We start from the raw sequence: 13,773 nt of genomic DNA on the forward strand, positions 1-13,773 counted from the left end.
TAGTATCATTTCAGAGAACAATCCATAAGAGCATTGTTGGTCGTTGCAACTGTCCAGCAACTGTTCATTAAAAGATTTATTATCTTCAACAAATTTCAATCTCTCTGAAGGTATACAAATGAGGAAAACACACAAACTAACAAGAGGTAACTCTACCCTGAGATACAGACTTTTATTTTATTAAGCAAGTTTTAAAAAATTGCACAAGCAATAAGAATATATTTTTACATTTTCTAGGGAAAGCATTTCAACCACTTACTGTCTGTCTGTCTTATTATTACTGTCTGAATATCTTCCTCTTATTTATTGATTCTCCACCTGGTAAAAGCCCACTATAGCTACAGTTTTACACTGATGGCCACAGAGCAGCTTCCGTCAAATCAGCCATGGGATTCTGTTGCATTGTTGAGATTTTAGCGTAAAGGTGAATGGATTTCATGAGCCTTTAAACTGTGGAGTAACTCACAGAGGAAGGTGAGGTGACCGACCTGGTACAATTACATACACATATTTTTTGTGTGCCTCTAAAACACATTTTCTCCTATTTATTCATCACCAAAAACAAACAACAATGCAATGGTTTCTATTGATTGTCAGACAGATCTATCTGGCTGCTTTTCACAGCTCTGTGATGGGTGTGGCAGTGTTTGTCTCCCTCTACTGTCACCAGTGGGAAAACAAGTTGTAGGACAACATGTTAAATTGATTGCTGCTGTCACTGCAGACTGCTTTGCCTTTCCTCATGCCATCAGTGACTCAACGATGTGCTTTCTTGCACTCAAACAATGAAGTTGGTTTTTCCCATAACAAACAGATTTCTGCTTGCCTTGTACCTCACTTGTAAGTCACTTTGGATAAAGGGTCTGCTAAATGACTAAATGTAAATGTTAAGGCAGAAAACCTGTTTGTTGACCTGATTTTGAATAACTTTCATGTGGGGAAATATGAATAAAAATAAATCATGTATTTAGGTTTGTGCCACAATTTAGCTTCCTAGCTGTTTATGTGGCCTGTTTCTGTGTCTAGTGCACTGTGTGCAGCTGGACAGACCTGTTTTCATCCACTCACTCTCTTTAGAAAGACCTGAGCACTTAGTCTTCATAGTTATAACATTTTACTTATTAATAAAAATGAGATATGAAATTAATTATTTCTCACTGTGTCTGGCGTCTGCAGTTTTGTCCAAACATTCTGTGAACTCACAACCCCTTTTGAATACTTTATTTAACTCATTTAACAGAAACTAAAATTATCTTCACATTAACATTATAGTTTAAAAAGTGTGTTTTATATGTCTAACATTACATACATCAGCTACATTTAGTAAATGCTTTATCAGAATTCCCCCCAAAATATATTTTCCTTTTTATAGTAGCTACACTGTGTCCAACTGAGTGTTGCAGTATAACTGGATTACTGTACAAATTCCTCTGATTTAATACAAGCAAAGTGCCCCATTATTTACATCGAACCAGCACATGCGCGCAGGAGGAGCTAATCGCTGGTGTGAAGCTCGCGCCATTGTTTGACAGCATCACAAAGAGCGCTTCCACTTTCCAGCATCACGTTTGGGCTATAATACTTGGGCATTGTGAATGGTGACAGCAGGCAGCAGGACGGATGATTTGCTTTTTCACACTTGCAACCCCCCCTCAAGTCCATACCTGTGGAGGTTTTATGAGTGTGTTTTCTCTAAAGATGCTGTAAAGGTGAAGTGACTGCGCGCCAGCTCTTCACAAATAAGTAAAAGACTGCACAGTGAGATGGCTGAGGCAATGTTCAAGGATTCGTTTCCACCTCTGAAAGAGCTGGAAAATAAGGTTGGCCGGAAGACACCGGAGAGTCTCCTAGTTTGCATAAGGGATGCTGAGTGCGACGGCGACGGCGCTCGGGGGTCTGACGTGGTGGACAGGAGCGAGCATCCTTCTGCCTGGAGCGATGGCATTTCTGACAAAATCAGCTGCTTAAAAAGAGAGATGGTAAAAAACAAATAAATAAAAGTTTCTCTGCAATGATTCATTCTATTAAGAACTGTGGAAAAAGAGTTTGCTGTGTTAGTGTGCTTTAGCATACCCGTGCATACCTTCATAGCTGGGCATTGCTAAAACTTGCACAACTTGTTTCAGCAATCACCACTCTCTTTGTTCTGATGCCATGTTTTACTATGATCCTGTCACCTGTCACCTGTCCCTCCACCACACCCCTCACCTGTTTTCTCTGTCCCTCACCTCCATTCATTTTACACATCCTGCCTAGATTCCTCTAACATCTGTGTTCTTCCCTCCCACATCTGTTTCTTTGTCTTATGTATTCTGTATGTCTTCTGTCTTGTAGTCAAATGAGCATACAAACAGGGGCTTCACTAGTGGGGGCATGGTGACCTCGAACCAAAAGGGCCATGTGGTTAAGTGCTGGTGAAATCCATTCATTTGTGTTCCCGTATAAGCCTGCATTGTGTTTTATCTAACTCCATGCATACAGCGGTGGCTGCGTTCTGCTGATGTGAGGATTCTGTGCCAGCTGGTGACTGTGCATGAAGGTATTGAGGCTGTGCATTGGCTAATGGACAACCGTGGAGCCTTAGCCAGCCGAAGTAGTAGTTTAACAGGCAGTCTGAGCAGCCTGGTGACTGTGGAGGAGTCTGGGCCCTGGAATTCTCCCTGCAGGTAATTACCCGATTTACTTTTGCTTAAATGGATCACTTACAGCACATCAGAAGTATTATTAGTAAGTTTACTTTTGAGCTTTTATCAAAAAACCTAAAGAAGCTTTTAGCTAAACCAGTCTGAGTGCAGCCTTTGTTCAGTTTTCAGTTTTAGGGCTCATACTATACTTCACATGTGACTTCTGTGATTTCTGCTATAGCTCCCACATTGAAAGAGTGAGTCCAACCTGCCCTCAAGATTTGACTGAAACCACTGGAGAGGAATCAGAAGATCCACCAGCACAACACAAATATGATGGTGATTCAGACTTCAAAAACTACATTAATGTGACGATGCCCAAATCTTCTGGAGCAAGACTTCCTTGCCACTCCAACTCTAATGTTGAAGAAGTCATTTGTTCCACACATAGCGAGCGTGCTCGGGCACTGACTAGTGCCAGTTTACAAAAGTCAGAACAGCCAGACGTAGATACAGGTCCATTACAAGCCTGTAGATCTGGTGCCAACACCATCAGAAGAGCTCTGCTCAGATCTAGCAGGGTAAGAAGAGAATTGAATGTAGATACTGTTTTTTTCCTCTCTAAACAGTCAGGGGAGACACAGACAGAGCACCGCACTAAGGAGAGTTTCAAAGCTCATCACAACAGTAAAGTGCAACATGACCAGAGCACACCCGATATGGATAAGCTTCTGGTGGGCTATGATGCTCAGTGGTGCTGGGTGGACTCACAGGATGATGTGACATTTTTATGATCTTACTGTGAGCACAATTTAAATGGTTGCAAGCTGTTTGAACCGGGATGTAAAATACACTTTGAAAAGATAGAGGTTTAAATATGAATGTCATTATTAGACCCCTCAGTCTGTCCTTTCCTGATTTTGTTATACGGTTTAATTATCTATTTTCATAAGCGCTATCTTTTTTTCATATTCCAACATACTGTATCAAGCACGGAAAAAAATAATATTATTGTATTTTTGTTAATGATATTTGACTTAAATGTGTTCTACACACTGAGTATTTCATTAATAATATTGGTTAAGAACTTTTTCATTTAATTGTATAAGAGAAAAAAAACTATTGATAAAACCACTACAGTAATGAACTATTTTCTCTGATTATTTCATCACTTAATGTCCTGCCCTGTTAAAATATTTTATAACGCTGGCTATAATCCAACAAGAAACAGTTAGGATTTTGGACATGATGCCATTGTTCTGCCAAATTATTATGCAGTCATGAGCCTAAAATATATTTTAAGAAACAAGGCAAAGAACAGTTGGGGGGGGTTTTGTGCTTCTGTTTTGTATCTTAACCAAAACAGCAGAAAAGTGTGAATGAACGTCTGTAGCAGAGGTGTTAAGTAAATAAGTACATTTACTCAAGTACTGTACTTAAGTGTAAATTTGCAGTACATGTACTGAAGTATTTCAATTTTAGACTACTTTTACTCCACACCAAGTGGAAGACAATATTGTATTTTTACTCCACTATTTTTACTCCATCTATTTTACTGCTTTAGTTACTAGTTTGCATATGAAGATTCTTTATACAAAATGTAGTAACTTTATCAAAGATGAGGTTTTTGTTTCAAAATTGGTCATACTTTTAATTAAGTATTTTTTGCCATTTTCTTTTACTTTTTGGAGTTTGTCAAACTCTTCTAGAATGGACTTGTGGATTCATGTTATCAACAGCTTCAAATTCAGTACAATAAAAATGTAAATTGTTGTCAGAATGGAGTGCTTGTAGTTTTGATGTTCAAGTAAAATTTTGATTTTAAATACATATTTAAATTGAATTAAATTCAGAGCACTGTTGCACATCACCTTAAGTACAGAAATTGAAGCAGTACTTCTACTTGACTGTATTATTTTTAGGCAAATACTTTTACTTAAGTTTTGAGTTTGTGTACTTCCACCACCATTGATGTGTAATGGGTTGGTCATTTTGGGAAAAAATTAAAAACATTACCAAAAACAGAAATGTGTCTGCAAACAGAGAATGCAAACATAAAAAACATAACTACGTGTATCAGTTATCTCAACCAACCATTAGAAAGTAAAAAAGAAAAAAGAAAATGTTTATCGCACTTTGGCTACCCAGTGAGTACGTGTCAGTAATTTTACTATTGGTGTAGGGATTTGTCAAAAAATAAGAAAAATACCGCCTTTATCCTTAAATTGTTGGCATAAGTAAAATAAATGGTAAATCAAATCCTAATCCTGTCAGCTTTACTAAACTTTGTAATTTAATGCTTTTCAGTCTCTTCCCGTCGAAGCCCATTTGCTATAGGCCGGCGTTGCATTCACTGTTTTTCTCTCTCTTATATTAACTGTTATTTTAATTTGGAAGCGTGCATCATCGGTGGAATATGTGGTCTGTGTATTACATTTTGCACTGCTCCCCCCCCCCAAAAAAAAAAATTCTTTTATGTTTATGTAATTTTATAAGCACAAAATCTCTTGTATGTGTATCTTTGCATCAATTCGACACTCCCTTGTATTTCCGACAGGCCGTAAAGGTTGCACTCATGGTATTTTGTGACGTCGTGTATTGACATAGAAACCCGGAAGTTTTGTGAAACTAATGGGTTTTACCTGTAACGGTAGGATAATGTGGTGAAACTTAGTGCCTAAAGAACGATGTAACAGTTCGGACAGTCTGAAAGGAATTATGGATGTTTGTTTTTTTCGTGGTCTCGTATTCGTCGCTCTGACGGCTTGGACATTAGGAGAGGGTATGTGTTTCTAGCAAGAGCAGCGAAGTCAGACGAAAGTGTTAGCATGTTTGCTAACTGTTGGTTTAGCGCTAGGTTAACGCCGCCTGAATTCAAGTGACTCTGTCATTGCACAGCCTGTAGTGTGAAATGACGATAGGCTTAAAACAACATGTAGACTTTTGAGGAGTAATAGCTAACAGGTATGAAGGTTACCACATTTGTCTTAATTTTCTCATTAATTTAAAGTCCTAATAGTTTTTTTTTAACATGACTGTTACTGCCTGACAGTCAACAACGTTTAGCCTCTTGAAGTTTTTGTCTTGACATCATTCCTTTGGTAAGGTATAATCGGTAAACAAAGAAAGTTAATAAACTTCTTTATTTGACAAAAGAAGACACAAGACTATTATATGAATGTCATTTAATTTCTTGAGCTGCATTATAAATCAGATAGAAGATCGGGAGGAAATAAACGTTAAGCAGTAGCTATTTTGATAATCAAACTGTTGAAATAATGTGTTTGCACGTTTGATTAGAAGGAATTTGTAGATGGATATTTTTATGTGATTTGAATTGCCATCATTGCGTTGCTTACACAATGAAAACCATGTGCTACACAGATGGACAGGTGACGTTTGTATCTGAGCTGTCATCCAAACTGGCTCAAAAGTTATCAAAATATGCTTGGTACGGCAACGTGAGGCTGCAGAGGTTTCAGATACCAGAGGAGACTGCAATCGCTCGCTGGGTGTTTACTGTCACCAAGGGCCACAACTTCTATTGTGGACAGCACAACGTCAGCATGTAAGTGTCCACCTGGCTTTACAGTTCTTTACTTTTAATCGCTTCTGTTGTGTTGTGTTGTGTTGTGCTGTGCTGTGCTGTTCTGTTGTGTGTAATGATGTCAGGCTTCCTGATCTCTCTTCATACTATGTTTTGCAGTTTCTATGCTGAATAATTTCTTCTTTTTCTCTTGTAGCCATATTCGATGGGCTGCCCCTCCAGTCATAAACCCAATAGGTCTGGTGTTTCCCAATGCAACACTATGGAAACCCAGCCTGTCTTTGACTCTACCGGTAACATCACACACCTCTACAACTTTTAACCTCACCAACCCTGCTCCCGGTGATTGGTACATTGCTGCTCACTTGCCTGAGGATGATGGGCGCATCGAACAGAAGGTCTGTGTATTGTTTACAGAACTTGATTTTGGGTGTTGTAGTCATTGCTGTCATCAGTGTTTTGCTGAGAAAGTATGTGCTTGGCTCACCTATTAATACAATTTCCTCTTACTATTTGCATTTTATCTTTTGTAATTTTTGTGTGCGTGTGTGAGAATTCCCTATTGTTGTACTGTTTTCCGTCTTCTGACTCATTGCGGATCTTAACTTACTCATTAAACCAGGATAATCTGTATAAAGATGGAATGCAAATTCATTAACGAGAACCATGCACACAAAAATGTAAATGTTATGTAATTTATTTATTATTTTTGTCTAACTTTTTGTATAACTTTTATCTGTTAGGGCTTTCCATCCTGTTCCTACTTCTTCCAGCCTCAGCTGTCAATCAGGAGGGCAGTGGATACCCCCATTTTACAGCAGGGCTCACTTCTCCAGCAGACTGCAGGCCCTGACAAACCTGCACGCCTTAAGTAAGAAATGTTCAGGCATTTATGTGTAGCAATTTTATTTTAATTGGTTAAACTGTCTGTGCTGTTTGTTTAATTACACAGTTAATGTATTTTTATCTGTGTTAGGCTGTATGTTCCGGAGTTTGCTTCTTCTCTCTCCGTCTCTGTGGCTGACTGTTTATCAGGAGAGGGAGCAGATGGTAGAAACTGTTCGCTCATTCTCAGGCTTGGCTCCATCGCTCCGCAGCAGTCCCCAGTGACAGTGAACTGCTCAGGGATTAGCTGCTCTGCAATGCTCTCTAACCCACCTTGGGACACCTGGTTACGAGTTTTTGTTGAGAGCAGCAAAGAAAACCATACTGTGACCTTTAACATTGTCTCGAGCTACACAGGTGAACACAGAAACGTCTACCTTTAAGAGAGAACTTATGCCATTATCTAAATTATTGTAATGTCAATGCAGACATTACAACCAACAATAAATTGTCTAATATAATGTAAGTCTGAAACCAGGATTAGCTTGTTTGTCTGTAACTTATACCTCTGTTGTTGTTCAAAGACTGATTTGAACTCCAAGGTCATAAAATTGCAGATGCTCAACCAACTGCTTAGGAATGTAGTAAAAAAACAGCGGTGATCTGTGCGTCTGGCTGATGTTTTACCCCTAAGTACAGAAAATTGATTGTTTTTTGTTTCTCTTTTTTGTCTGTATGGGGAATACAGTTAATTTTGGAAACTTAGCGTTCTTCCTTTTGTTTCACACATTTATTCTGTGCTCTAATTCATTAACTTACATCCCATTCTGCATTCTCTGTGTATTCACCTCAGTGAAATGTAAGCCAACAAGTGTAGGCCTTAAAGCAGAAGATGGCATTAACGGGCTCCGTAGCAACAGCAGCTTTGCTAACACAACATCAGCAGGGAACCACTCTGTGGTTAGCGACACAATCACCCTTAGCAACAAATCAGTGCTAACACCGCTGTTGCCATCGGCCTGCGTGTGGAGCATCCCCGTGCTTTACGAGGAGGTGGATGTCCTGTCGCTCAGATTCATGGCTGTTAATGGACCAAACGTCAGTGTTACAAATACACACCCAACCCTGCTCACCTACCCCCTGTTCACACAGGCCACTGGTGGTACACTGAACCTGCAGCTTTCACTTAACATTGTGAGTAAGACAAAATAATGAAAAGTTAAACATCTGGTACAAGAGTCACAAAGCCAATCACTTATACTGTGTGTGTGTGTGTGTGTGTGTTTGTGTGTGTGTGTGTGTGTGTGTGTGTGTGTGTGTGTGTGTAGACTAATGTAACCCTTGGGAACAGTAGTAATGTGGTGGCCTGTCTGTCTCCCTGGGCTCCAGTCCTCGACCTATACAACTCTCAACCTTGTCACACAGGTAGTACAGACACCTAACAGCTAACTGCTGTTGCAGTTTTACCATAAATATGTGCATAATAACAAGATTTTTAAAATAACATTGAAGCCTTCATTGTTTGTGTGTTTATCTGCAGCTTTGTTTGGAGGATACAATATTCAGGTAAATTCCAGCACTCCTAAAGCTGTGCTCAGGCTTCCTTTCCCTGAGTCAGCAACATGGTACCTAACCCTGCAGCTCACATGCAACAGGTAAAATACACACATTCCAGCATATTGCATTTGTATATAAAAATAGATTTTTGCATTTCTAAGTCTATGAAACATAGTCCCTGCACATTTTCCATTAAATTGGGATATCAGTGCTTTCCATGGGCAGTAGATGTTTTCGAATGTAATGCATACAAACTGACACACTGTAAGCCTTCAGTAAATAATGGCCCCTGTTTGTGTTGACATTATGCACATTTTGTACCATGAGTCACACATTTGCTCTTTATCAGTGCCCCTTATCTCTGTCCATGTTAAATTTGCTTGATCGCGAATATTTGTTTTTCTCAAAGATATACAGTATAGTTGATATATCATTTAATACATGTTTTCAACACACGTTGATGTATAGCTTTTTTCTGTATTTAAACTAAAAGACACACTTCAAATCTTTGAACATGTAAATCTGAGTTAGGATGTTTAGCTCACCCTTACATTCCTTTAGGTTGTGTTCATTTTAAAACAAATAGATTATCATAATTGGACAAAGGCATTGAGATTAAAATTTCTATAAATCATTCTGAGAATATGTCATTGAAGATTTTCTGGCATCCAGGTTTGGTTATCCAAAGATTTAATAATGTCAACTCTTGGATAGAAATGTTTCGCTACTTATTCAAGCAGCTTCTTCAGTCTGAATGAAGTGGCTACGGAACCCTGTTATATACTCAAAATTATTCTTTGTTCCACCCTGGCCTGAATAGGCTTGTTAAGGTGAGAGGTGGGAACAGAATGGAGTCATCAAGATGTAACGATTATGTTAGGTGTGGCCCTCTTGGTGGATGTGTGAAGTGGTCCTAATCTTCCTGGGGATGGATGAAAGGGCAGCATGAAAAATGGGAGACAGATTGTACCTGAAGCCTCCTTCTCTGTTGAGAGAAGGGTTCTCCATGTGAACATAAATTGCTTCACATGCTCCTCACTCATACCATCTGCCTTCTCTGTCCAAAATGTGTACATTGTCATCCGCAATCGAGTGTCCTTTGTCCTTCAGGTGTAAGTACACTGCTGAATCTGATCCTGATGTGTTGTGTTGCTTTGCCTGTGCTGGGCCATCCATCTTGTGTAGAGGCTGTTTGGTTTCTCTAATGTAGAGCTCTGAGCACTCTTCACTGCATCGGACTACATACACTACATTGTTCTTCTTGTGTTTAGCTTCCTGCCTCTCCTTCTTGATCTTCACATGCAGGTGCGTCCCTACTCACATCCTTTTGAGTATTCAATTGCTTTGCAGTAGTGGTGAAGCTTTTTTTTTTACCACCCTCTGCCCTCCCTGGCTTGATATTTGAAGGACACTTTATGTGCTCTTTAGGTTTGTCTACTATGTCCCCATAGTAAGGGTACAGTGTTCACAAACTCCACTACATCTATAAACATAACCTTACCCTCCTGTTTGTTATAAATGTCATAAGCCACATTCCTCCACTTCTTTCTCAACTTGTATGTTGGCTGCAGCATTAAGCTCTTCCATATATTCCAAATCTGCCATTGCTTTCACACAATTGGTTAGAAAAAGAGCTAATACATTGAGCACTTCACCATCTTCAGCCTTAATTGTTTGCCAACTTAAGGCTTTTTCCATTTAGGCTACTGATATTTTATACTCATTGCCAAAATGCTCCTTTAAAAGCTTCCGGGCCTTTTGTCATCCGTGGCTTGTGTACCAATCTAAAAGGTAGAGCTGATCACTGTCATCCCCAGTTTTACTCTGCACCCCGTGTTCAAACATCATTATCATTAAGGTTAGTAATTGTTGCATCTTGATGACTCCATTCTGTTCCCACCTCCCACCTTAACTAGCCAATTCAGGCCAGGGTGAAACAAAGGCCTACTCTTGAGGATATAATTGGTTTCCCTAGCCACTTTTTTCAGACTGCTTGGATAAGTAGCGGATCGTTTCTAACCGAGAAGAAAGAGTCCAGTTGACATGATCATTCTGAGAACTTTCCTAACTTAAGGAATTTATATATATGTAATGAGGACTACAGTTTTCAAAACCTTTGTCTTTTTTCATTATTTGTTATTTGTTGCTTTCCCAGCAGTGACTGTGGTAATACATCAGTGGTATCTGTGGTCCCAGAAGTGTTTATCAGCGCCTGTGTAGAGGACTGTGGAAAATATGGAGAATGTAGATTACTGAGATCCTACAGCTACCTATATTCTGCCTGTGCCTGCAAGGCTGGTACAAAATACACACAAACAAATCTCTTAAATGACTGCAGTCCTATCTTTAGTGTAATTACACTAATATAAATACTATTCCCTCACTGTATTCAATCTTGTAATAAATGTTCTATTTTTCATGTATTCATCTTTGTCACTGCGTCTGGGATTTCTTGTCTGTGTCTATGCAGGATGGAGTGGCTGGGGCTGTACTGATAATTCCACAGCTCTGTCGTACAGTCAACAGCTGACAGCAACTATGCTGCTCACACTTAGCAATCTGTTCTTCCTACCTGCCATCATAGTGGCCCTTAAACGATTCTACATCACCGAGGCATCTGTCTACCTCTTCACAATGGTCTTCTCCACGGTAATACACAACCTGAAACATGCATATACTTTCTGCGTTCTGTAAATGACAAAAAATTGGAGAAAAAAAGTGTGTGACAATTCTAGTGTATAGCCTTTAACCTCCATGACTTAAGTGAGCTAATTCTGTGCAACACAATGGCATGTTAATATGAGGATAACAAGATCAAGACTTTGCATCCTCTAACCATAGTTAATCATATTTATGTTTTTGTTTTGCTATTAACAAGAATGTCAGCTATGGCCCCTGAGGTTAGATATCTTAATTTAAGCAAACGCTGATCCGTGGTCCACAGGGCTTACCCAAAGTGGTGTGTGAAGTGTTTTAGCATTCAGAGTGACTGTTCTTCCATGTTTTTGTTTGTTTGTATATGTAGTTTTACCATGCATGTGACCAGCCAGGTGTAGCTGTACTGTGTATAATGGACTATAATACCCTACAATACTGTGACTTTCTGGGGTCAGTCTGTTCCTTCTGGGTCACCATCCTGTGCATGGCTCGAGTCAAAGAAACATTCAAATATGTAAGACACTTGAATTTCTTAAATAATACTATAATCACTTTTAAGTCGTACATTGTAATTGCTAGGATTTGTTTAATATTGTCTTTTTTATGACTGTGTGCGTGTGTGTGTGTGTGTGTGTGTGTAGACCTTGTTCATGCTTGGGGCTTTGCTGATTGCCATGTCAATGCAACTGGACCGGAAAGGCCTATGGAACTTGCTGGGTCCCATCCTCTGTGCACTTCTGTTCATGGTCACAACATGGGTAAGATACTCTGCTGTTGATTTCTGTTTAAATGCAGACTACATTTACAAAGTCACACAGGACAAAAAAACAACAAAAGGATTATGATGAAACTGATGAAAAGTAATCAGTTTCCTTTGGGTGAGGTTTCTGAATCCAGGTACTGTTTGTTTACAGGTCTATAGAGGCGCACGGCGACGACATTGTTACCCGCCCTCTTGGAAACGCTGGGTCTTTTACCTTGTCCCCGGGATAGCGTGTGCTCTGATAGGGGTATGCTTGTACATTTTTGCTGAGACAGAGGATAACTATTACTACACTCACTCGCTTTGGCACATGCTTGTGGCAACCTGCGTTGTATTCATGCTGCCACCAAAGGAAAGGAAAAGGGAGGACCTTGGCTGGAGCAGGGGTTGGAGCTGGAACTGGAGACCACGGGTTTGTGGGTACACTCTTTGTCAGAGTAGCAAGGAGGAACTCTACACAGTCACATAGTAGGCTAGAGGTGTTGTAGGAAAACACTGTAAACCTTCACACAAGATGCAACCACTGGGTTTTGCTTGTGAGGGTTCCGTTTTATATTGTTTTTAGATGTGTAACCCTGAAAGGTTTCCCAGTTAGCATTTTAAAATGAATGTCACATCAATGTGCTCATAGTTCTAAAGTCTTTGAAACTGTTTCCAAAAGTTTTAAATTATCATTTAAAAAAAAAAAGCAAACCAGGAGACACCCTGAAATGAGCACACATGCAAACATGCAAACACCACATTAACCCAAATCAAACCTGCTGAAACCTCAGTGGTCGACTCAAGCAGATTAAATTTAAACATCCAAACCTTCAGGTAGTAGACCACCTGACCTTTGACCTCATGACCAGGAGTTTGTACATAGTCTATATATAGATACACTATATTGCCAAAAGCATTCGCTCACCCATCCAAATAAATGAATTCAGGTGCACAAAGGAAGGTCCATAAAGACCTGGATGAGTGAGTTTGGTGTGGTATAACTTGACTGGCCTGCACAGAGTCCTGACCTCAACCCAATAGAACACCTTTGGGATAAATTAGAGGGAAGACACTGTGTATTATGTATTTCATAAACACACTCCTAAACCTCGTGGAAAGCCTTCCCAGAAGAGTTGAAGCTGCTATAGCTGCAAAGGGTGGGCCGACGTCATATTAAACCCTATGGATTAAGAATGGGATGTCACTAAAGTTCATATGGGTCTAAAGGCAGGTGAGCGAATACTTTTGGCAATATAGTGTATTTTACTAGCATAGGAAATTAATATTTAAAAAAATTAAACTACAGAAACTGTGGAACTCTTATCCATCATTGTATAAAATATTTAGCTCTATACCTTTTAATTGGTACACACAATATTTACATACAGCTTGTGTGAAAATGAAACCCGTTATCTTTTATCCCTTTCCCTCTATCTAACCCAACCAGTTGTATTTCTGAAGCAGTTTTGTGATTGGAAAGCTGATTCTATTTGTACATAGCCCATATGTAAATTAATGCTCAAAATATGAATGTATAGTCACATTACTGTACTCCGGTGCCTCTTCTTTTTGTGAATGACTGGATTTTATGCATGTGTGTTTTGTCGCCTCTACCAGTAAAGTTTTCCATATTTTTATATATATTTATGTGTTGTCTGTATTGAATTTCTCTCTGATTTAGTACAGGTTCAGGTTGAACATCTCTTATCACAATATGGGTTTTTTTTGCACTTCCACAGCTTTCCTTTTATTGCTTCAATATTGTTTTTCTTGTGTGAGCGAAAATAATTTTTAAGGATGAAATTATGATGTTTAAA

General features: G+C 39.2%; 2 protein-coding genes across 3 annotated transcripts; both read left to right on the forward strand.

Annotated features, from left to right (window-relative positions):
- The first annotated feature begins 253 nt into the window (after positions 1–253).
- Positions 254–4,837, forward strand: LOC137140626 (leucine rich adaptor protein 1-like). The gene is made up of 3 exons (XM_067529025.1): positions 254–1,979; positions 2,482–2,666; positions 2,866–4,837. Exons 1-3 carry the CDS (start codon positions 1,764–1,766, stop codon positions 3,416–3,418), a joined length of 954 nt encoding a protein of 317 aa, XP_067385126.1. The 5' UTR covers positions 254–1,763; the 3' UTR covers positions 3,419–4,837.
- A 382-nt stretch (positions 4,838–5,219) lies between these two features.
- pgap6 (post-glycosylphosphatidylinositol attachment to proteins 6) lies at positions 5,220–12,720 on the forward strand. 2 transcript variants are annotated; one of them, XM_067529021.1, is made up of 13 exons: positions 5,220–5,406; positions 6,009–6,192; positions 6,368–6,569; positions 6,915–7,042; positions 7,148–7,413; positions 7,850–8,190; positions 8,325–8,421; positions 8,537–8,651; positions 10,709–10,851; positions 11,024–11,202; positions 11,579–11,725; positions 11,853–11,969; positions 12,126–12,720. In XM_067529021.1, the coding sequence occupies exons 1-13, from the start codon at positions 5,343–5,345 to the stop codon at positions 12,441–12,443; spliced, it is 2,301 nt and encodes a 766-aa protein (XP_067385122.1). In that variant the 5' UTR covers positions 5,220–5,342; the 3' UTR covers positions 12,444–12,720. The 2 variants fall into 2 exon arrangements, with proteins under 2 accessions (XP_067385122.1, XP_067385123.1); XM_067529022.1 differs by having other exon boundaries at positions 10,712–10,851.
- The last annotated feature ends 1,053 nt before the right edge of the window (positions 12,721–13,773 follow it).

This window comes from Channa argus, chromosome 14, assembly GCF_033026475.1.
Source record: "Channa argus isolate prfri chromosome 14, Channa argus male v1.0, whole genome shotgun sequence".
Taxonomy (NCBI): domain Eukaryota; kingdom Metazoa; phylum Chordata; class Actinopteri; order Anabantiformes; family Channidae; genus Channa; species Channa argus.

What these genes read in the sequence shown, in the direction of transcription:
- LOC137140626 (XM_067529025.1), top strand. Translation starts at nt 1,764, where the DNA reads ATGGCTGAGGCAATGTTCAAGGATTCGTTTCCACCTCTGAAAGAGCTG. An exon ending in GCTGCTTAAAAAGAGAGATG is followed by an intron (nt 1,980 to 2,481) that starts GTAAAAAACAAA and finishes CCATGCATACAG; the next exon opens with CGGTGGCTGCGTTCTGCTGA. An exon ending in CCCTGGAATTCTCCCTGCAG is followed by an intron (nt 2,667 to 2,865) that starts GTAATTACCCGA and finishes TTTCTGCTATAG; the next exon opens with CTCCCACATTGAAAGAGTGA.
- pgap6 (XM_067529021.1), top strand. Translation starts at nt 5,343, where the DNA reads ATGGATGTTTGTTTTTTTCGTGGTCTCGTATTCGTCGCTCTGACGGCT. An exon ending in TGCCTGTGCCTGCAAGGCTG is followed by an intron (nt 10,852 to 11,023) that starts GTACAAAATACA and finishes GTGTCTATGCAG; the next exon opens with GATGGAGTGGCTGGGGCTGT. An exon ending in TGTTCATGGTCACAACATGG is followed by an intron (nt 11,970 to 12,125) that starts GTAAGATACTCT and finishes GTTTGTTTACAG; the next exon opens with GTCTATAGAGGCGCACGGCG.